Source organism: Colossoma macropomum, unplaced genomic scaffold, assembly GCF_904425465.1.
Source record: "Colossoma macropomum unplaced genomic scaffold, Colossoma_macropomum, whole genome shotgun sequence".
Taxonomy (NCBI): Eukaryota; Metazoa; Chordata; class Actinopteri; order Characiformes; family Serrasalmidae; genus Colossoma; species Colossoma macropomum.
Genome location: NW_023494786.1, coordinates 6,122,652 through 6,147,387, shown reverse-complemented (window position 1 = coordinate 6,147,387; position 24,736 = coordinate 6,122,652). Strand labels below are relative to the sequence as shown.

At 39.5% G+C, this 24,736-nt stretch overlaps 1 protein-coding gene across 1 annotated transcript; it reads left to right on the top strand.

Annotated features, from left to right (window-relative positions):
• The first annotated feature begins 2,134 nt into the window (after window positions 1-2,134).
• Window positions 2,135-24,330, top strand: LOC118799085 (TRPM8 channel-associated factor homolog). Its single transcript, XM_036558791.1, has 7 exons — window positions 2,135-2,193; window positions 16,886-17,883; window positions 19,520-19,614; window positions 20,011-20,224; window positions 20,323-20,562; window positions 20,704-21,038; window positions 23,150-24,330. Coding segments are annotated over exons 1-7 (2,127 nt in total). The 5' UTR covers window positions 2,135-2,191; the 3' UTR covers window positions 23,393-24,330.
• The last annotated feature ends 406 nt before the right edge of the window (window positions 24,331-24,736 follow it).

Here is a 24,736-nt window from a genome sequence, read left to right as displayed (position 1 = left end):
CTACATGTTGTCACCCACTAAATGATGTCATTTAATCCATTTATAGTTTTTTTTTATTTTATTATTTATACTTCGTTGCAGTTTCAATGGTAGAAAAACATATTTTTGACCTCAAAATACAACCCCATTTCCAGAGAAGTTTGGATACTGTGAAAAATGTAAATGAAAACAAAATTCATTGATGTGCAAATCATTTAAACCCTATATTTCATTGAAAATAGTACAAACACAACATATCAAATGTTGAAACTGAGAAATTTTGTTGTTTTTTGAAAAATATATGCCCATTTTGAATTTCATGCCAACAGCACATTCCAAAAAAGTTGGGACGGGGGGCAACAAAAGGCTAGTAAAGTTGTGTAATGCTAAACAAATACCTGGTGGTTGATTAGCAACAGGTCAGTAACATGATTGGGTATAAAAAAAGCATCTCAGAGAGTCTTTCAAAAGTAAAGATGAGGAGGGGTTCACCACTCTGTGAAAGACTGCACAGACAAATAGTGTAAGAATTCAATAATAACATTTCTCAATGTAAAATAGCAAAAAACTTGATTTCATAATCTATAGTACATAATATCATTAAAAGATTCAGAGAATCTGGAGAAATCTCTGTATGCAAGTGACAAGGCTGAAAATCAGTACTGGCTGGCCATGATCATCTAGTGAAAATCACTGCATGGGCACAGAAACACTTCTGAAAACCACTGTCTAAGAAAACAGTTCATCACTGCATCCACAAATGCAAGTTAAAACTCTAAAATGTAAAGAGGAAACTGTACATAAACAGGATCCAGAAACACTGCCACCTTCTCTGGGCCTGAGTTCATTTAAAATGGACTGAGGTGAAGTGAAAAAGTGTCCTGTGGTCCAACAAATCAAAATTTGAAGTTCTTTTTGGAAATCATGGACACTGTGTCCTCCAAGCTAAAGACCACTCAGCTTGTTATTAGCACACAGTTCAAAAGCCAGTATTCATGATGATAGAGGGGTGCATTAGTGCACATGGTATGGTGACGTGCACATCTGTGAAGGCACTATTAATGCTGAACAATGGTTATATGTTTTGGCAACATATGCTGCCATTCAGATGACGTCTTTTTCAGGGAAGGCTTGGATTATTTCAGCAACACAATGTCAAACCACATTCTGCATGCATTACAGCAGCATAGCTCTATAGTAAAAGAGTCTGAGTTCTAAACTGGCTTGCCTGCAGTCCAGACCACAGTCACCACTGATAACATTTGGAAGATTATGAAATGAAAAATACAACAAAGGAGACCCCGGACTGCTAAACACAGACACACACACATCATCTAAACCGTTTATCCTTCTAGGTCACGGTGGGTGCTGGAGCCTATCCCAGCTGTCATTGAGTGGAAGGCAGGATACACCCTGGACGGATCGTCAGTCCATCGCAGGGCGAACTGCTAAAGAACTGAAATCCAATATTAAACAAGAATGGGAAAACATTTCACTTTTAAAACTACAGCAATTGTTCTCCTCAGTTCCCAAACACTTACAGAGTGTTGTTCAAAGAAGAGATGATGAAACACAGTGGTAAACATGCCCCCATCCTAAATTTTTTGGAACATGTTGTTGGCATCAAATTCAAAATGGGCATATATTTTTCAAAAAACAATAAAATTTCTCAGATTTGATATGTTGTCTTTGTGGTATTTTCCTTTAAAAATATGGTTTACATGATTTGCATGTCAATGCATTCTATTTTCATTTACATTCTGCACAGTGTCCCAACTTTTTTGAAAATGGGGCTGTACATTAAAGTGCCTCTGTACATGACTGTGGGGAGGAGCACTTTTGTGGTGCTTGGAATTCTATATAATTAATTTAAAAATATTTCCAACTTGACGACTCAAGAAGGTGTAATTGTTCAAATAACATATTGTTTTGTTTTAAAATATAAATCATGTTTTTCAAGTGTCATATTTCTGTGAAGGCTAGGGACACAAAAACAGACGTTTCCATAGAATGACTAATTGCTTTCACTGCTGCAAAGCCCTTCTTCCTTATGCACGTATTGTGTGGGAGCAGCCCATTCCTGATCCTGTCAGATCACAGAGGGCGGGATTTACTGCATATATAATAGTTCACACAGGATACTTTCAGCAGGGCTCTGGAAAAGGACGACTGATCTCATACTTGCTGCAGCAAGAAAACTTGACATCCAGCCATGTATGTAGCCTTCTGAAATGACTCCTACTTACACTTTATTATATTATATTATATTATATTATATTATATTGACTGAGTGGTCATTCACATTTACATCTACTTCAAGTCAAATGTAAGGTTTAATGTGCCTAATATCTAGTTGTTTTTGGCATTTCAATGTTCGGTCAAGTTTTTTTCCCAGTTTTTCCAGTTTTCAGAAACCAAAAGTAGTTTAATGTGGTGTAGACTGTCTACATTTTGATATGATATTGATGACCTCAGCAAATCCTAAAAACAAAGTACGATCTGATTTAGAAGCTATTTCATGGAAAAAGAACTATTCAGCCATAGTCTATCAGTAAATATGCACCCAAACTGTGTTGAGTGAAATTAGACAGGAATTTCCTGAAGTGAGTGTGAGCCAGGCATTATCTAGCCTACTGCCTGGCCACAGTAAGTTACTGTACTTCAGCAAATGCTAGTGGCATTTGGATGACTGGCCAAGTGTGTAAATGTTGCAGTTATTAACATTCTCCACAGTAGTTTGGCAGTTACTCCTGAGTGACTTTACCTCTGTAATTCAGTATTTCACACAGAATCAAAGTCTGATGTCTGACAGAAAAAAAAGAAAGTAAAATGCTGCCATGAGGTGGTTAGTATTGTTTTGGCTACATGTGTAGATGTTTGTGTGACTGTATGTACATGCAGAACAATGTACTGTATCATTTATCATCAGGCAAGCAAGGCAGCTTATTAGCCAAATTAGAGACTATTGAGTGCCATAAAATTATTATAAAGACAATGAATTGTTAACTGCGGTAATTATTTTGGTAACAGTCTCTTACACAGGTGGAAAATGAGCTTGTTCCTGTTTGGTTAAGCTCAGGTTTTTAGGTGTTCAGTGGGAAAAAAATCCTTCATTAAAACACGGCTGCCAACTAAGTGAGATTTCATCTGGCCGCACTGGGGGTGGGGGGTTAGTGGGTTGGATGATGTGTGGTTGAGAATTTAGGTGGATTTCCATGTTTTTTGTTTGTTTGTTTGTTTTTGTTTTTTTGTATGTTTCTTAGTGTTGCTACAGTATTACTACTCAATACTGTTGAGAAAAAAATACACTGTTTCCTCTTCTATGTGCTCACCGTGTGTCCTAGTTGCACCATGGTGCTACTCTTTATGCTCAATATACAATTCCATAATTTTAGAGTCATTTAATAAAAACTCTTCCTGCCTGAAACTGAACAAGAAACGTTATTTTAAATATGAAAGAACTCGCTAGAACAAAGTATTTCATCTGAGTAATGATGAACATTGTTAAAGATCTGCACCTCCCCCTTTCTGTGGTATTTTTTTTCACCTCACTTCCACCCATTTTCATCCCTTGCCGTTTTCATCCTTTCCCTTTATCATCCCTCCCCTTCCCTTCCCTTTACCACCACTTCCTTTTATCATCCCTTCCCTTTATCATCCCTCCCCCTTCCGTTTATCATCCCAGTGTGTCTCTCTCTTTCTCTCTCTCTCTCTCTCTCTCTCTCTCTCACACACTCACACACACACACTCACACTTGTCTAAGCGCATTTCGGGGACTACCAGCCCAATGCTGCAATGTGGGGACTCGCATTTCTAAAGGCTTTAGGAGCAAATGAAAGACAGATTCATGTTTCAACTGGCGTTTTAAAGACGGCTGTCACTTCAAAATAAAGAAAATACATTAATAAAGCAACGTGACAATTTCCGGTGTTCAAAGCATGTGGGGACCAGCAGATACACACAATGTAGGTACTTGTGAACAATCTGGGGACAAAATGTTATGAACAGCTGAAATGCACCTATAAGGTATATTTGTAACAAAAGACAACTGATGTAGACACATGAATAACAGGTCTTTTAATTGTTTCTTTTTAAACCATTTTTTTGCCGTTTGTGATACAGTATTTCTGCACAGATAATTAATGACTGCTTTTTAAATCTAAAGCAATCATAAGCAATATTAAATACTTAAGCTGCCAGTCAAAAAATAGTATTTAAAAAATGTTCAAAAAGATGTTTTTTCAAGAGAACTTTGGTAAAGACAGTGGTTCTATATAGAACTATGATTCATGGTAAATGGTTATTCAGACTGTGTTGCATATGGTTCTATAAAAGAACTTAAAAATGGTTCTGTATAGTACAAAAAGGGTTCAAGTGTGTTGATGTCAAGCTTGTAGCAGAACTCTATTTGGTGCTATACAGAACCATTTCAAAATGGTTCATTAATAGAACCATAAACAACACATTCTCCAAACTGAAAAACCATTTCACCATGTGAAGAAACATTTAAGCATGCAGATGTCTCTTTGTGTTTTTACTAAAGAACCCTTGAAGAACCATTTTTTTCAAAGATTGACATCAAATAAACTATACAATGAAATAAAACTTTTTTTCTGTTGGAACTTTATCAATGAACGGAAAAAAACAAAGACTGTGCAGACGACATTTGTTCTGGTTTACATTTTCCTTTTAAGTGCAGTGATTCTGTTCTTTACAAAAAACGTTACAGATAACCAATCTCTGTCTTTCAGTGCAACAGGATCAGCTTTTATACAAGCCTCACTTTCTTTTTTTTCTTGGCACTGTGGAAGTTTTAATGAACCTGTTCAGATGTTTTTCAACTGCTTTCACTTCACCGGTCTCCCGCTTCTTTCTCTTAACCATCTTTACACCTGAATAAATGCAGAACATTATTAGTCAAAACATACAATGTCTTTCAATGTCATAAAAGCTTGCCATCATGTTTATTTATCATACAATACCTTTGGGAACTGATGTGGTACCGGTTGGTTCAGCCAAGGTCTCCTGGGCTTGCTGTGTAGACGGTTCTAAGTCCGGTTCTGCTCCAGGATCTACATAAACCCAAACGAAACACACTCTTTTTGAAAATATTTTAAATAGCTAAGGACATGCCAAAATAATAATAATAATACTATATAAATGCATTTCCTGATGAAAATGCAGAGAAATGATTGCTGAGATAAGTCCTAGGTGAATGCTAGAGTGTTGCTGTGTCATTGATGTGGTCTTGCTATGTGGTTCTTAAGGTGCTGCTAGATGGTTGCAAACTACCACCTATACTGGGCAGCAGGAATATAGGACAATGTTGAAGGTGGATTATCACATAGGTGACAATGGCAATGACATCAGTTCAACTGTGCAGAAGAAGCCAATGGTAAACCACTTTTGTACTCTACCAAGAAAATCACATGGATAGGAACAACAAAATGTTTGGTATTATCTTGCACTCAACTTATTATTGGGGAAGAGCTGAGGTTTCCTCTGAGTACACCTTGCTTGCATGACACAGCTAGGTCAAAGATTTTTGCTTTAGCTGATGAGTGAGAAAAGAGAATTCAAAGCTACAAGTGGAACTTGGAATGTCTGAAGCAGGAATCATGGCAAGCTGGAAAAGAAACACAGTCTACTGCTCAGGTAATGAACAACAAAGAAGAAATTGAGTGGCTTTTATTGTCAACAAGGATGTCAACAAGACCATTATTGGATGCAATTCTGTGAATGACTGATGTCAATCCAATTTCATGCATAACCATTCAACATTCCATTCATCCAGGTTTACTCCCCAACAACAGATGCTAATGAAGAAGAATTGAAAGTTTTATGTTGAAGCTCAGGCTGAAATTAACAGGACCTGCAAATAAGTTACCCTGCTGGTGACTGGAATACCAAAGTCAGAAGTCAGAAGGAGGGAAATACAGTTGTACAATGACATCTTCATTACTAATACCTTCTGGAAGTAACCAAAGCGACATCATGACAAACATGGAAACACAAGGATTGTTTTCTAGAATATATGTACACTCAAATAAATTTCAACCTCGAGTTGGTATACCAAGGAAATTTCAATGGACAGGTCATAACTGATGAAATAAAGATCAATCAACAACATCTTGCCTGGTGTATGCTAGATTATGGAAAAAGCCAAGAAGATCAACATGTACTTTTTTTGACTACAACAAAGTCTTTGACTGTGTTGATCACACAAAATTATGGAAGATGGGAATATAAGAACATCTCATCATTCTACTGAGAAACCTCTACACTGATCAATAAGCTACAGTCAGGACAGAGAACGGACAAACAGAATGGTTCCACGGCAAGCGAGTTAGACAAAGCTACATTGTGTCACCATACCTGTTCAACCTGTATGCTGAACATATAATGAGAGACGCAGGACTAGAGTAAAATGATTGAGGATTCAAAACTGGTGGAAGACATCAATAACCTTCAATATGCAGATGACATGACATTCACAGCAGAAAATCAGGAAGACCTAAAGGCCCTTATAAGAAAGGTTAAAGAACAGAGTGAAAAGATGGAACTTGAGCTCAATATGAAGACCAAGGTTAGGACAATAAGAAAGAGCACTAACTGTATCACTGATGGAGAAGATGTCAAAGAGATGGACAGCTTTTGCCAACTTTAACTGATTAACAACAAAGGATCCAGCAGTCAAAGTTGAACTGGAAAAGACATTCAAATGCAAAAATCTGTCTCTCCACATAAAGATCAGAACTGTCCAGACTGGTCATCTCTGTGGCTCTTTATGAATATGAAAGCTGGTCAGTAAAAAAGGTGGGAAATACTGATGCATTTGAACTGCTGGCAAAGTCTTTTGAGGGAACCTTGGATGCCAAAAGAAACAAAACAATGGGCCCTTGACCAAATCAAGCCTCAACTTTCAAAGTCCAGATAATAAACTGACACTCTCTTTGGGATTTGGGAATATTCTGAGAAGAACCACTGGAAAAGACAATGATGCTTAGAAGAGTTGGGAAGTGGAGGCCAAGCAAGAAGATACAATCCGAGGAACATTGAACGAGGCCATTATAAAGCCTGAAGACCCAAACAGAAGACCAGGATATTCTGGAGAAACACCATCCATATGGTCTCCAGGGGTTGGAAACAATTTGACAGCACTTAACAATAATATTGGGGGCTAATATGTGCTAAGGATCTTACACCAAGCAGTCTCTTTTTCCTTATATCTATTAAACAGGAAAACATTCACTGATTTTTCATCCTGATTTTGAAGGTTACCATATTTTTAAAATGTGGTCAATGTGTTTTAAATGTGTTTCAAAGTGGTTACAGCATAACTGTGCCTCTACATAAAATAACTACTAATGAGTACATTTCCTGGCGAAAACTACACTATGAACACAAAAAACCCACCCCAAACAACACCTTAACACGGTTATTGAAAAGTACAGGCTAAGGGACAGACACTGAACAAATACAACATCTTGCATCATTTCAGCTAGTTGGCCAAAGGCCAAATTTGACCTTTAGGGCAGGGATATTTAATGAAAATTCAATAAGGTCCAGCTAACGAAAATCAAGCAAAGGTCCAGAACATCATAATGTCTAACTTCCATTATGATTCAGTGCCATATACTGTTCACTGAAGTAGCCTAGTAGGTATATCAACATCTTATGTAGTCTACAACTGAACGTCAAATCAAGTACAATTCAGTAATATTTTAACATTTTATTGTCAGTTTTCTCTTTTTAGATCACACCATGTGAAGTAACTTCCCTCTGACTCACTTTCTTCTCCAACTGCTGTGTCTTGCCTTGTCCCTCCCCTGTGTGGCGTCACTCCCTCGAGTCTCTGTGCTCATTGTAATGCACAGATCTGATTGGCTGAGTAGCGTCATGTGTGATATTTACAACACGTGATTGGTCTGTGAGTTTCCTGGGCCGCTAAAACGGTACCATAATGACTAGAAATGATACGCCGATTAAAATAGGACCACCCCATTAAAATTAAATAAATATCCAGAATTTATCAGTTATGGGTCCAGTCAGTATGGAACAACGTCTGGGTCCGGACTCGGACCGCGGTCCACCTATTAGTGACCTCTACTTTAAGGTGATTATACAGATCTATGAAAACTGAAATTGTTAAGGTGGCTCTACCAAATGGCTTCAATGCAAGGTACACAGGAGATTTATAATTTTAATTTGTGTTCATTTTTATATAGATCGGTGAGGAAAATTATTTATTTCCACTGAGACTGCAGGAGTGAGTGCTTTCTAATCTTTTGCCAACCCTAGTAAATTACAGTGTACATTGTGGGGACTTGACGTTTACCATACAAAAAATATAAGAAAATTAGCAGTTTCATACCTCGTTACAGAAAGTAGACTCATGCTGTGATGCTGTGTCTCCAGAGGCACCATCTGACTCCAGACGATTACTTCCTGTTTCCATTTCATTTTTTGTCATCTGAAATAGACAAAACAATTACCAATAAACACATTTTGCTAGTTCAAAGCCTGCATTCAATATACTATAAAATAAGGAGAGATCACAGAACAGAAAACAGGAAAAGAATGCTGATAACACTAGATCACTTCTGTTTTACTCCAAATAACCCCTGCCACACCACAATAAATTTAATAATGAGCTTTCCATGATCCTTGACCCAGCTGAAGAGGAGGTTGCTACAAGTTACAAGGCAAGGGTTGCAAGATTGGAAACACAAAGATGGCACAGGGTGGACACTGAATGCACTTTTACAAAATGTTGCATGGTAGCTTTACAGAATCGAGGTCTAAAGCCAATGGCTCAGCAGCCCAAGAGCAGTAAACAGACAGCAGTGAAAGAGCTTGCTACTGTAGATGCTGGTCCCAAAAAAGGGAATGTAAACAATGGATCTGTAATACTGACGTGACACTGAGTGAAATGGAGCTGTGGAAGAGCAACAGTGACACAGAAAAAGCAAGAAGAAAGAACTTCAGTGCAGCAGTGTTAAGGAAAGAGCTGGTGGAAATGAGATTAGCATTAACAGACTCAGAGCACAGTGAAGCTGCAGCATTACAGCTGATGAGTGGTATGAGTGAGATGAGATGGCATGCAGGAGCATCACAGACACCTTAGAATGGAAGAAACTGGAGAAAAAAAAATAGCATTAGTGAAACATGGAGTAAAGCTGGTATACATGATTGCTTGGTACTTTCTCTAAGCGGCAAGATGAGATATTCCTCAGCACCATTAATGAGACACTGGAAAAGAAGTAGCTGGAGTAAATTCAATTAGGATAAGTAACCGTACAATGTAACTGAGGTACAGCATCACATCTGTATCACTGTTGAGTTGTTAGAGAAGAGAGCATTTTACAGCTCTGCTGAGGAGGATCTGAAAAAGACCAAAAAAAAAAAAAAAGGTTATAGTACACAAAATGAGAAATATACGACATGAACAGCACAGAGAAGGCATCTTGTAACAGTACTGAGAAAACCCTGGTAAAGGAGTAAATGAAGTTAGGTTTAGAAAACGAACAGCAAATGGTGCAGCATCATGAGATGGATGGGTCAGCCGAGCATAGTCTGCATGAGAGAAGCTCAACAGGTTAGCAAATGCACAGTGTGATCAAAGAATAGCATCTCAGAGGTGTCATGGTTGAAGGCGATGAGGTAGATGTGCATAGTCCACATGAAAAAAGCAGAAGGGATTAATAAATGCAAAGCAGGTTTATGGAGCAGCAGCGCATAAATTTCATAACTGAGGTATATGAACAGACATGCACTCTCAGCCTGACATGCACCAGCAGCCTATTAATGACGTCAGTGCCGCTCTGCCACAACAGTGTTTTTGTGGGTTTTATGAGGAAAAACAGCGAAACGCGTACTGCCTGGCAACAGGAGTTACACTGAATATATAATGACATTGCCATACTGATAATAAGGTAATTAAATATGGAAACTTTCAAAATAAAGCCTACCACAGCAATAAGACATGAATGTCGGCTTATTCACAGAAAAAACAAACAGGCTGCTGCTGAAATTCATGAAAGCCATGCTGACAATTAGAACCGGTCATCAAAACTGTAATATTGATTCAAACTTATTAAGGATTCTAGGAGCTTATGACAACGTACAGTCACCATAGTACTGATTACTTTTGCCGTCTCATCAACGTCGTCACAACCTCCTAGAAAGTTGTCAGACAATGTTCATAACTTTCTGAAAAATTACATTACAATGTTATGACAATGTAAAGAGCACCAAGCAGACGACGCTGTGGGCATTGAAACAGTAGGTTGTCAAAGTGTAATTGTGTTTGCAGGGCTGTTAGGAAGCGGTTTTGCTTCCTAACGGGAATTGGCTTGATGGTTGCCGTTAGAGGCCATTAGGAAATAATCAAACGTATGTGGAATCAGTCCCAGAACACCTGATTAAACGATCAGAATCCTTTACACTGTGATATTAACCCATCAAGAAAACACAGAATACCATTAGCCACTACTGAAAACCACCAGAAACCAACAGACACTTTTAATGCGTTCTATGATTTTTATTCAACAGGGAGGTGCATTAAACGTCACTCTCTAGCCATGTTATGGATGAAAAATGGATTAAGTGATGATATCGCTAAACAACAGCAGCCAAAAGTTAATGTGCCATTGGGCTGTTTCAGCCATTGGCAGAGAGCACATGACATGATAGGGGCTGAGACTGCATCTGTCTGAGAGCGCATGTCTGCAGCCAGACTCTCCTGATACTGGTTGACTACTTTACACATTGTGCAGACTTAGCATTACCTGTGTGAACATGCTTGAATTTTAGCAGTTTGCTTACCTGGACGCCAAAAGCAGATTTGTGCTGTGAATGCTTGGTGCAATGCTGATTATCTCCAGAGGCACCTTCTGACTCCAGATGATTGTCGTCTGCTTCCATTCCACTTTTTGTCACCTGAAATGGACACAACAGTCATTATTAAACACAAAAATAAGAGAGAAATCCTGTTATGGAAACAGCATGCAACATGTTAGCAGTACCATACTGTAACTGATTGGAATTGTTCTGATCATCTCTAGATAGTCTGCATAAACTCAAATGAACAGTATCCTTTAATTTCAAGCTTCCATTTACATTATGGATATGATATCTTAAAAATATATTCACTATTTGGTATTTAATTATCCACAACTGGTACAAGAAGTAACATTCTTACCTCACTCCTCCAGGGACAATCATCATCTCCATAATTATACATAATCTCCTCTCCAGGTGTTATGTCTCTTAAAGCAAAAAGGCACAAATGTGGCCTTCCCTCCACAATGATTCTCTTCATTTTACAGTTGGGGTTAATGTGGTCGTCATTAACCAGTCTTCCAAGTGTGCCATCATCCCTTGCAGCATCAGTGCTGAATTTGAACAAACAGAAGAGTTATTTAGTGACAAAAGGTAATATTTTAGTTGTATAGTTGTAAAATTTAAAAATGTAATGAAAGCAAACAATACACTATTTTCAGTTATTTCACTTAATAGAGGAGTCGATCACAGTAAATGGCAAACGCGTCTGTAAACAAAACGACGACGCTGCCAAACACCTCGGCGCTGATCACAGATGAATGTTAGATCTTTAAAGGTTTCTCTACGGAAGACGCGTTAAACATTCATAGGCATCGTAGCGCGAACTGTCTCGATAAACGGGTTGATACAGGGAGGCAGGTTAAAGGCCTTAAATGCCCCGTCAGGGCTGAGCTAACAGGCTAGAACAGTCAGCTAACTAGCGCTAGCTAATTAACGAGAACACAGCACTACTGAAACTAAAATCTTAAATTTACAGCACTATTAAGGTTTATATTCGAACTCAGTTTATTAATTAAACATTTAGAGGTTGAAAACATTCCGTCTGATGGTGAAAGTTCACTCTCAGGCGCTGGGCTAGCTCGGCACAGTCACTTCGGACTGGGAAACTGCAGCACTGATTAAGGTGATACCTCATTGGCTCACAGTTCCACTGATTGCTTCCCGTTTCAACCAATCAGAGTTCAGCATTGCTGTACCACGTGATCAAGTGTGCGTCCACAGTTGTTTTTACAGTCTTTGGCCACAGGGGGCGTGTACACACTTTGAGCAGTTACCCCTAAGCACTCGCACACTTTTTGTCGAGATTGTGTTCATCTTGGGGACTTCCGAGATTTTAAGGGGGGAGGTTCATCCCAACAAAATAGACATGCTACAATGGTTAACTTCGTGGGGACTCGATGACACACGTCCCCACTTTATTGGTGTGCTTACTGGCTGAAGTCCCCATATTATAAGGTTTACAAACACACACACACACACACACACACTTTCACCCACTCATCCTTTCGTCCCACTCCTTTCATCCCCTTATCTCAAGCCTCCATCCAATCTCGGCTCCATCTCAGCCCAATCCATCTTGGATCGGCTCCTGCAACTCCCTTCTGAGTCCACATGGGTCCACCCAGCTCCATCTCAGATCAGCACCTGCAACCCAGCTTTGCAACTCCCTTCTGACTCTACACGGCTCCATCTCAGCCCACTCCATCTTGGATTGGCTCCCACAACCCAGCGCCATCTCAGCCCGCTCCATCTTGGATCAGCTCCCACAACCCAGCTCAAGTTCAACTCCTACCTGGATCAGCTCTGATGTGTCTCAGCTCTGCGACTCCTCACTCCACTCAGCTCCATCTTGGATTGGCTTCATCTCGGATTAGCTCCTGCAACCCAGCTCTGCAACTCCCTTCTAACACTACATGGCTCCATCTCAATCCGGCTCCATCTCAGCCCACTCTTTCTCAGATTGGCTCCTGTAACCAAGCTCCATCTCTGCCCACTCCATCTCGGATGATCATCTACAACCTGGCTCTGCAACTCCCTTCTCATCTCAAGTTCAACTCCTTCCTGGTTCAGCTCTGATGTGTCTCAGCTTTGCGACTCCTCTCTCCACTCGGCTTCATCTGGGATCGGCTCTGTCTCGGTTCAGCTCCAGCATCCCAGCTCTGCAACTCCTTTCTGACTCTACATGGCTCTATCTCAGCCCGCTCTATCTCGAATCGGCTCCTGCCACCCAGCTCGGCAACTCCTTTCTGACTCTTCATGGCTCCATCTCATCCTGGCTCCAACTCAAGTTCAACTCCTTGTTCAGCTCCAATGTGTCTCGGCTCTGCAACTCCTCACTCCATCTCGGATCTGTCTCGACTTTGCTCCATCTTGGATTAGTTCCCATACAGTCAGCTTTGCAACTTGTTTCAGATTTCACTTGGCTCCATCTCAGATCAGCTCCTATGCAGCCCAGTCCTGCATCTTGTTTGTGGCTTCACTCAGCTCCATCTCAGATCAGCTTCAACTGAGATCAGCCCCAACTAGGTTCGGTTCCAACACAGTCAGCCCCACGGCTCATCACTGTCTTACCTTGGCTTCACCTCAGGTCAGCTCCGTCTTGGATGAGCCTTATATTGCCTCCATTCATTTCTTTATTTTCCTCTCTGACTGGACTATTATTGGTTCATTCGAAAAATGCTGCCTGTATCCTGCTGCTCTCCTAGTCTCTTTGACGTTTGACGTTCGGCCACTGCTGATTTGACTCCTCTCATGCTGTTGCCTTTACTCTCATCCCGTTCAGCTCTCAGTCCTGGGAGCCATGTCCTTTTGCCATTGTCAGTTTTTGGGGGCTTAAATTCCAAGCAAGCAATCAAGTGATTCTCATCCAAAGTTATAATTAAACAACTGTGCTGTTGCCAACAGGATCTTCCATGCCAAATAACCTCCCGCAATGGCCAGAGAATCATCCAGTTGCCTGTCAACAAGCCCACCAACCCTCGTATGGACCAGCTACCTCTAACAGTCATTCTTGATTCATGTTAATTTCATTTAGGATATAATCTGCTTTATTCCCATTCCAACCCATTTGCCTGCCACATTCAACACAATCTTCACAATCCGGTGTCGACCAGAGGAGGATGGGTTCCCCTTTTCTGCCTTGACTAAACTTCTCTACCTAACCATATCATGCTTCAGATACCCAAATGCTAGACCGTCTGACCAATCTCATTCTGAATCCAGCTCCTCCATATTCCGCTGGCATACAGTCTTACCAAGTTTTCTACCCAAGCTGCTACAGTTGTTATTATAAACATACTTTGTTAAGATACAGGGAGCCAAGTTTTTGTCTGTTTACATATAAGTTTGTTAACATGTTTAAAAATGCATTTGTCATCTAGCCATATGTCAATGTAGTTGTACTCATTGACTCTTCCAATGTCAGATCCCTTCAGCATTGTGATTTTGAAAGTGCTAAAATCAATGTTAGAGGCTCTGGAAAACAGCATAAATTTTGCTTTCTCAACATTTAAAACCAGTTTATGGTTGTAAAAAGCCGACTGTAGGACATTAAAACAATTCTGTAGTTTATCTACTGCAGGTACCAATGTCATCAGTCAAGCAATACAAGATAGTGTCATCAGCATATAAGTGTACTTTGCAGTCAACAATTGAGGTGGCAATGTCAGAATTATTTTTATTAAATAATATTTGTCCAAGGATCGAACCTTGAGGGACCCCCTTTGTTATTGGAAGTAGCTCTGATTTATTCTGTCCACACATTGCTATCTATCGGAGAGATCCAGTTAGTAGCCCCGAGATTTGAATGCTTTAGACAGAGGATTTTATTTATAACCTACACCAATTACTTACATTAATAAATTAATTTCATTTCAGCTTTTTCATTTTGTTCACACGCTCAAGAACAGGCATAAAACCATAAAACAATGCCATTTCACATCAATGTCTCATGTAAAAATCAGTTAATTATTAGTTTTTTTTGTTTTTTTTTGAGATAATTAGCATCGCCACCTTCAGGGTAGATATCTGAAGGACACCTTATTGCCATCCACCCCACTGCCATCCTCCAAACCCCAAACCCCATACTCTCAAACCCCACCACCATCCTTCAAACCCACTGCCTCACACCCTCTAACCCCACCGCCATCCTGCAAACCTCACTGCCTCACACCCTCCAACCCCACCGCCATCCTCCAAACCCCACTGCCTTACTGTAAAATCTCTGAAAATTAAGATATTACTAGTGTTCTGAGTTTGTCACATCGCAGTAAAACGTGTTATTAACTACTCAACCCAATTTGATTAATTAAAAAAAAAATCACCAGGTAAAACAAATTAGGTTGCAAAATTGTGAAAAAATAATCAGTATTCTCTGCTGTGAAAAGCAGGGGGCGTGTCCACTGAAACCACCCCCAGTCTCGGGAAAGGTACAGCCTCTCTTCAGCTTTGCGCTCGCCAGAATGTAACTGATGCACCATTTAAGGTGGAACAGGAAAATTGGAACAAGAAACTGGCGAAAAGGAAGTGGACTTCGTACAAACGTTAGCATACCCATTAGCTGGGTTAGGCAGCAAAGCTCTTGGATTGAAATGAAGCCGCTAGCAGCGCTTCAGCTGACACAAATGCACAGAATTCGCTTCATCTATAGAATCACTGATAATGCTAAGTATCAGTGCGTCATGATTTCAGGCCCACCCAAAAAAGTCCTGAACACAAAATCATGAAAAACAGTTTAGTGGTATAACTCTACAATTCAGTACTCCTCCATGAGCTTTGATGTTAATGTTTAATGTTGACTTAATTTCTATTTTTATGGCTGTTCTTGTATCAAACCATACAGCACAATATAATCAAATTACTCAATTTATTAACTTTAAATGAAAAGAAGTCAACTGGATTGGATTTCTTGATAGATAGATTTAGTAGAATCCTTTATTCTGTCTATGCCCACAAGATATCCTGTGCCACTGGCTGGCACACAACTCCAAAGCACAATAGATCCACCCCTACCCACTCCAATGTGACAAGGTGTACTTTTATTGAAATGCTGCTCCTTTTTTATCTTTGGTGACTGTAGCCAAAGGGTTTTCTGTAGCCAAAAGATTTTTATTGCACCAGTCCACAGCACTTGATTCCCAAATTCCATTGATTTTTGCAAAATGCCATGGATTCAGTGTTGAGTTGCATTTTGAGATTAAACCACACTTGAGGCTGTCTGCTGATGGTGTGGGGCTTTTGCTTTGGTTCATAATGCATCAAACTTAGATATGTTTTATAATTTTCTCTTGCTTTGTAAGAATGAGTTATTGTTACGACTCAGATTACGGCTTGAGTCAAACAGAATCGGAGATATTACAAAGGAAATAACACTAGTGGAATGACTGAAAGGGTGTCCAAACCTTTGCCACATTTTATTTAATTTTTTCAGCATACTCAGTTCAATTACCGGTTAATCGTAGCATTAGATTTAATAGTCTTTTAAGTCTAAGTTGGTATGGAATGCAGTGTTTGTCCCATACAAACAGTGGGCCTCATTCCACAGTATCTTCCTAAGTTTTCTTAAATGTGTTGAAAAAGGTCCTGAGAAACAGTTTACATCAGATTCATGATGTTTTCTGAAACCACAGAATTGTCAATATCAGAATCTTCATAAAAACTGCGTAAGTAGGTTTTAAGAAGAAATTTCTTCCTGAGAGTGGTTGGTGAATGAGGCCCATTGTGTTTACTACAACGTTGAGAGATAGTATGACTGTCAAAGTATGAGGTAAAAAACTATTGGGAAAGAGACGTTCAAGCTCCATGGAACCACTAATAAAGAGCGTTCTACTTTGACTACATGTAGCTGTGAGCTAATCCAAATGCATTGCTACAATGCTCTCATTGTCTCTCCCAACTCACTATTTCTGGACCGTTATAAATAAAACCTAACATGTTCATTCAGTTAGGCAACAAAATTGTGTCAATATGATAAAGATCAGGCCGTGTCTAGTTTTCCTCACCAAAGCTGCTACCTTGATTCAGAAAAAGACACATTTAATCTATATCTGTGTTTTTCCCCAGGAAAGGCATGAATTTCAAAGATGACCTGGAATTCCTTTTACAAGGTGTGTCTGAATTTGATATCCAGTGTGACGCTGTGCCATCTGACATATTCGTGCATGGATCTTCAGCATTTCCTATTGGACTCACCCCAGACGGACAGACATTCCTTGCTGGAGCTTACTTTGGACAGGGACGGGTGATTGTGGCCAGCCATGACACCTATCTAGGCCTTCAGTCATTGTCCACTTTCATGACCAATGCTGTCCACTGGCTTGATAAAAAGCGAAATGGGGTTATCGGAGTCTTACCTAAACTTAAGGCGGCCTACTCCCTGCTGAAGAACTTGGGACTACAATGTGAGTTGACTGGGTTTAAGGAAGACCTAAGTGTCTTTGTTTGCACCTCCTACATTGATGCTCAGTCTAAAGACATCCAGGAATTTGTTGCTGGTGGTGGTGGTCTCCTGATAGGTGGACATGCTTGGCATTGGGCCCAGTGCAATCCTGGCCGCAATGTGATGAGAGATTGCCCTGGAAATCTGATCCCCAACAAGATGGGATTAAGCCTCTTGGGGAAAACTCTGAAAGCTGGGAAGTACAAGGTGCCACAAGTGAAGCATCCTGATGTTTCCTCTACACAGATGTATCATTTCCAGGATTTGCTGCAGCATTTTGCACAACATGTGCTTCAGGGTCAGCAGCTGGGAGATTATGAACAGCAATTTCTGAAGAGGCTTGGCAGTGACTGCATTATTTATCTCTGGATGCAGGCATTCGACTGTGACATGTATAAGTCAGTAGTTGCACTTCTCACAGACATATTTAAGGCAGGATTTCCACAGGTGTCTCCTACACGTCCTGTTAAAAGTGCAAAGGATCACCTGCTACTCCGGGTGGGGACAGAGTTATCCAGGCTCAGCGAAGACACTGATGAACTTCTGTCATACCTCATCGTAGACACACCTAAACTACCAACTGTGACCGATGCGAAAGTCTGGATCAGTGCTAACACAGCAGGTAAAGAACAATAACTAACTAGGTCATCATGCTTTTCCCCATAGATCTCCCTACATATACAGATCACACAGTTAAAGAAACGATCACACAGTTAATGAAACAAAAACAATTATTGCATCATTGCTTCTTTAATACTTGGCTGAGCACGTAATTCCCTTAATGATTGGGCCAGTCTATTCAGGTAAGAATTATACCAGTTTCTTTCCTGTGTATATATTAGCCCAATCTTCTTTGTGCTTCATGACAACGTTGACACTCCCACATTCCAGAATGACAAATGTAGGGTGTCTGTGTGTTCAGCAGACATGATGGCACACTGGGCCAGTTTGACTGACTAGCGAAATCACCAGTCCTCAATCCCAGTTCTCAATTTGGGACAGCAGGTGAAAGGCTGAAATGTACACTTAGTTTCTGAAAGAGTGGGCTCAATAAGACTGGACAGACTGGTGTAGTCCTTAGCTGACTGCGTTGATGCTATAAATACCCTTAGAACACTATGCCTAAGTGGCAGTTTGCTAGGCTTTAAAAGTCAGGAAAGGGTTAACTTACAAACATGATACATAGGTGTATCCTATCTGTAAGTTAACCCTTTCCTGACTTGTAGGAGAATAAGAGCCATGCAAACAGCCCCAAAGTGCATGCTTAAGATTCTAGGGGTTAAGGCATGTAGACATGTAACCATGTATGAGTATGTAAAAGAAATGAAGCATGTGCCTAGTTTATTAATTAATTAATGTATTTATTTAGATGAAAAAAATACAAAATCTAGATTAACTTACTGTGAGCAAAACAAGTTAGGGCAAGTCCAAAAACAGGCAAAAGTCAAAAACCAGAAAATACAAAAACACAGGCAACCAGAGCAATAAGGGCAAATCCAAAAGAGAAACGATCGAGAAAACAGGCAATGGGTTCAGTACACATGCCATGAAAATAGAAGCTAAACACTCAGTAACCAGAAGTGGGACAATACCTCACAAAAAGGAGAACAAACCAGGATCCTTTTAAAGTCTAAGACAAACAGATACAGGTGCGTTGAATCAGTACTCAGGTGATTGAACGAGGCAGAGGCCTGTGATTGGTGGAAGGGGTGATGTCATGATGATTGGGATTCTGGGAAATGGAGTCCTGGAGCGTGTTAGGCAAGAGAGGAGAAGTGTGACAGATAATGACTCTATGCACAAGCAAAATGACTCATATACATTATGGTATTTTATTTGCATAATTAATAATACTTGTATTGCTAGACAATAGGATGTAAGCGGTGCCTAATCCTTGTCCTGGAGAACTACCACCCTGCAGAGTTTAGCTCCAACCCTAATCTAACACACCTGATCCAGGTTTTCAAGGCCTTCAGGGGCTTCTGACTATTTGAGCCAGGTGTGTTGAATTTGAACTCTCAAGGGTGGAAGATCTCCAGGACCCAGATAAAGCACCCCTGATTTAGAAGATAAGGCAGGTGTTTTATGGCTGGAAAAACATGGTGCAAAAGGAGGAATAACCCTTTTAATTTGACACTCCAGGCTGAGCTTTTGGCTGAGTTTTGACTGTCAAGGCATATAATAAAATGCACACTAGTTGAACATCCTTAAACTATCAAATGTTTAATATTTTCAATCAGCTTGCTTTCTCGTTTCAGATCATTCAGAATGGATAAGTACAGGTCTGTATCTTTCTCCTGGAATGAAGACCAACATTACAGTGCCTGGCACAATCACAGGAAAGGGTTGGCAGGTATCACTTCATTATTCTACCCCTTTTTAATTTTTAATGTGAGATTTAAGGGATGATATTAAGTTACTGTACACTTTTTCCATTAAAGAAGGTCATGTCCCACTTGGATCATTGTTTTATCAATAGTGCTATATTATAGACTTTCCTTGTATTTTTTCTTTCTTTTTTGTTCTTGGTTTTGTGTGCGTTTTCCAGTGATAAATAGCCAAATTCCATATATGCCAAAAAATGTTAGTCCACAGCAGCAGTTGTTTTATCTCCTAGGTTAACTAGAAAACTTACTTTGTATCAATATGTCTGGTTTGCAATGAAATATGTCACAAACCTACTGTAACCAATTTTAATCTTGTATTGTGGGTATTTTGATATGCGTAATTAAATACCACGTACTTGCAGGTGCAGATCGGCTGTCAAACAGATGACTTAAGCAGCGCAGATGAACTGAAACGAGCTCCGGTGGTGTTTGTACGTTTCCCTTTGGAAAGAGAGAATCTGCAAGTCTGGAATCTGTGGGGAGGACTCATATACCTGATCGCACCTCCTAGAAGTACAGTACCTGAGATGGAGGTCGTCATACAGACAGCTGTAAAAGCACCGTACTACAAGTCTGGTACATTTATTTAATACTTACTCATTCTTAGTAAGCCAAAGTGAGCTACTGCAGTACATGATAAAAGTAAAAACTATGAATATTAACCATTCTCTCAGGAGAGACCAGCGTATCTGACTGGGTCGCTGAGATCCGTAAAGCACCAGCACCTTGGGCAGAGCTGGAGTTTGAGAATCTCATCATCACCTTGCCATCAGACGTGATACGACACCTGGACCGTCCAGACGAAGTGGCCGCTCTCTGGGATTCCATTATGAGGGGCGTAGCTGACTTGGCTGCTAAGCCTGGAAAGTTTACCCGCAAGGAACGCTTCGTCGCTGATGTTCAGATCTCAGCTGGTCTGTATTGTGTAAAAGTGTTTTATCAGAACTTAAATAAAAGAACCAGCATCACTACCATAAATGTCATTATGTGATTTACAGACATTTACCGTCATGATCTATTCATATTATTTAAAGATGATGGTCTTGTTTCCACAGGCTTTATGCATGCAGGTTACCCCATTATGATGCACTCTACATCTGCCCCTGACTTGGTGAAACCATATGTAGCTGGTAAAAGTTTTTGGGGCCCAGTCCATGAATTGGGCCATAACCAGCAACGCTCAGACTGGGAGTTTCCACCACACACTACTGAGTGTACCTGCAACCTGTGGTCTGTATATGTACATGAGGTGGTGCTGGGTGTGAACAGGGCAAACGCTCATAGGGAACTGACCGCAGACAAACGGCAGAGCCGAATACAGACATACATCGACGGACAACAAAATCTGAACAACTGGAATGTCTGGACAGCACTGGAGACTTACCTGCAGGTCAGTGATGTTGAATATGAGTAGGGATAACTGTCTCGAACTTAAACTACTATAGCCTAATGTAACTGACAGGTAGTCAGTGTTGCCTGCCTCAATAAAATCATCAGTGGTTGCAACTAGTACTGGCCATTATAGTCAAAGATTTTTAATATACATAATATATAGAGATTACTGACTGTTCCACTAAATATCATAGTATAATGTATTATAATGTATTAATGTATGTTTTGGATGCTTATTAAACCTCTTTTGTACATGAACAATGGCATATTTTGGATGTCCATTCACTTTTAATAAGAACCATATTTAACAACTGAAGTAAATCTAAAATATTTTTATTGGGTGAAATAGTGAAAAAAGAAATGAACAATATACAGACAGATGTCAATACTGCTTTCTAACCCTAACAAGATAAAGATGAGTGTATGTAAAGCAACAGCGGCTTCACTGCACTCAGCAAAAATGGTGCTGAATGTTGTTTTACATCTGAAAGTCATTTGTCTCGTAGGCTGTTCAGACAGTCAGCCAAATCCAAATTTTTGGCAAATCCAGATTGTCTTTTTACAGTCTGCACACCAAAAAAAAAAAGAAATTTTTGCAAATCACATTTGGAGGTGGTTTGAAATGCAATTCTAATCAGATTTTTATGTGCGTCTCAGTCTGGAGGCTCAAATCAGATTTCAAAGTGTCTTTAGTGCCAAAGATTCATGCCTATACCAGAGAATTTTGAAGAGTTTGGAGGGTGAGATGATGCTCCTCCATCTCTCCTGTATCCGCGTTTGAAATCCATGTCACCAGTGTAGCTACGTAGTTACTGACGCTTACGCTGTTACCATAGCAACCCATGCAGATAGGGTTCTCCAGCTCGTGCACCTTTTGTCTTCATGCCAGTCTTGCACAAATCAGCATAGTTGTGATTTTCACACACACTAATATGACTTTGGTTGGATGTTTTAATAAAAGCAATAAGTTCGAATGCATGAGAACGCAAAAGCAACACAACAAGAGAAAGATCCCCAGATATAAACATCCTCCTCCTAACCTGGGTTAAAAATTGTGTTGTGGCAAAAACTTGATTGGGCATAAAAAAGATGTCTGTTCTGTTTTTTCAATTAGAACACAACACTGCATTTCTGTACATTTATCATGATTTGATTTGCAACTTCCAACACTCTTACAGTAAGCAAGTCTTAGGTATCACTGTGCTAATGCTATGTACCTGCATAGTGACGTTTTATGGCACGCCCCTGTGCTCAGAGTTTGGAGGCCAAATGGTACCAGAAAGCAGGACGTTATGCTGATGATACTGTAGCTCAGCTTAGATGTGTAAATAAGGTCTATTCATGCCATTTTACTAAATCGTTTTTTAAAACAAGTTTATATTCATTATCAATGTAATTTGATGCACATATATGAAGATTTGGCATGTATTTGTGGAAACACTTTTGGTGACTACTGACTTCCAGTGTTTGTTAGCACCTTTGTTAACACCAGGTCTAAACTAAAGAAACCAAATACCACCGCTAGCTAGCCTCTCCTACCTCTCCTACCTTGACTGCAGCCTTTTCTTTGAGATATATCTAATGTTGACAAGCGCACTGTTGTCAATACTTTGAGCTCCTCCTACTCTGGGTGTTGGATTGTGGAGAAAAGTCTCAGTTTGTTCCTGGTGTAATGAGTCTCCATTCCCACCAACATTTAGCCAGAATTCCCTCATGGTTCTGGTTCCCCAAATGTAGATTCATGTTATGCGATCATGTCTGGCCCAGCAAGACTAGAAGTTGTGTGACTTGACTATATCTCTGACGCAGATACATCACTGCACGCTTCCTTTCATTTTAGATTAATTTTAGAGTGATTTTATGTTTAATATTTTAATTATTATAATATTACTTTTAACCAAAAGGTATTTCTAACACAGTACTAGTTTTGTAAAACACCACAGATCATAAAAATATCTACTTATTGTTTGAAAAGTTGAATTCACACTGAAAATAGAAAAAAAAAGTTTTTGGTGTGAAATAAAAAGCACTCATGTGAAACATATTCCATTCCATCAGCCCTTCTTAGTCATCGCCTGTTAAGTTTTATCTTTGATTTTTCTTTCAAAGCTGCAAGAACAGTTTGGCTGGGATGCCTTCAAGAAAGTCTTTGCAGCTTACCATGACATGAAGAACATACCAAGAGACAAAGATGACAAGATGAACCTGTACGCTGAGACCTTCTCCAAGGTGGTAGGGAGGAATCTGGTTGCCTTCTTCAAAGCCTGGGGCTGGCCCATCCAGCCCAGCACTGAAGAGAAGCTGTCCAGCCTGCCTGAATGGAGTGACCATCCTCTGGCCCATTATAAATAGCTAAAATAACCATGTTTCATAGAGAACAGTGTCTGTCTCTGAATATAAACATTTCATGGTTCAGATAGTCCTCAGAAATCATTTATAGTGTATACACTTATTCTGAAATGATTTTTCTTAGTTTCTTTCTCTAAACTGTTTTCACATAGATACGTTCATGAATGGCATTTGCTTTTGACAGGAGTGAAAATCAGAATGGCTTTTAGGTTCATGTTTATGTTACTAATGGTTTAATAGGTGACCTGTGACTGATTCTAAATGAAGTTGATGTTTTTCTAATAGGATCAAAAGGAGTTTTACAGAAAACTATTGGTCTCTAATGGTAACCATTGAGCCAAGAAGCAAAATCACTAGGTTTTAATCCTAATGGTTCCATTGGTCTATGTTCAGCAGGGCCTTTTCCCTGCAGGTTTTAGGGAATTGAGAAGATCACATAGCACATTGTCTAATTGAGTCTTTCTGTCTTCAACATGTTCATTTACTGTAATAAAATCTTCATCATCTGCCACTACCAGAAACAATCAGTTCAACGCTAAAAGCAATAAGATCTAACAGAATCACATTTACTTATAGAATACATGTTTAAAATGATTCTCTTTTATTTTTTTTGATTGATAATTATGCATATTAATCATTTTGCCTGCAGCACCGTGCCTTATGACATGCTTATTATGTGCAAATATATAACAATATGCACATCTTGGTTGGTTTGTTGGTTAAATGTAAGACAATTACAACTGCAATGCTTCAATTTCGTTCTTGTAGCACAAAGTGCACATAGATAAGATAAAATTAATGAAAAATAAAATCAACTACAAAAAGCAACACCTGTTTCATGACTTCAATTTTGTGTACAGTTTCACTGTAAATTAAGCATTAACACAAGTGACTTAAAGTGATTGGACCATAAAGTGATTGGACCATAAATCATGTACATGACCACAGTCCATATTTTTTTCCATGATCAAACAGAAGCTGTGTAGTTTTAGCCACACCATATTTTAATGAATTTCTGTCTTGCATTGTAGTGACATACGTGTTTATATGAACTTTCAACATGACAAGATTGTTCAAAAGATTATCTTGTGCCATCATATTTCTAGTGTATCCAGTTTAAGAAATAATGTTACAGTCTGCTACTGGCATTGATTGTACAAACCCAATTCCAAAAAGATTTGGACAGTATGTGAAATGCTAATAAAAACAGAAAGCAGCGATTAGAAAATCCTGTTTGAAATGTATAAAATTGAAAATTGCACAAAAACACAACATCTGATGTTTTACCTTACAAACTTTATAAATATATGCTTAATTCAAATTTGATACCAGCAATACATTCCAAAA

What these genes read in the sequence shown, in the direction of transcription:
- LOC118799085 (XM_036558791.1), top strand. An exon ending in AGCACCGTACTACAAGTCTG is followed by an intron (nt 20,225 to 20,322) that starts GTACATTTATTT and finishes CCATTCTCTCAG; the next exon opens with GAGAGACCAGCGTATCTGAC. An exon ending in CACTGGAGACTTACCTGCAG is followed by an intron (nt 21,039 to 23,149) that starts GTCAGTGATGTT and finishes TTTCTTTCAAAG; the next exon opens with CTGCAAGAACAGTTTGGCTG.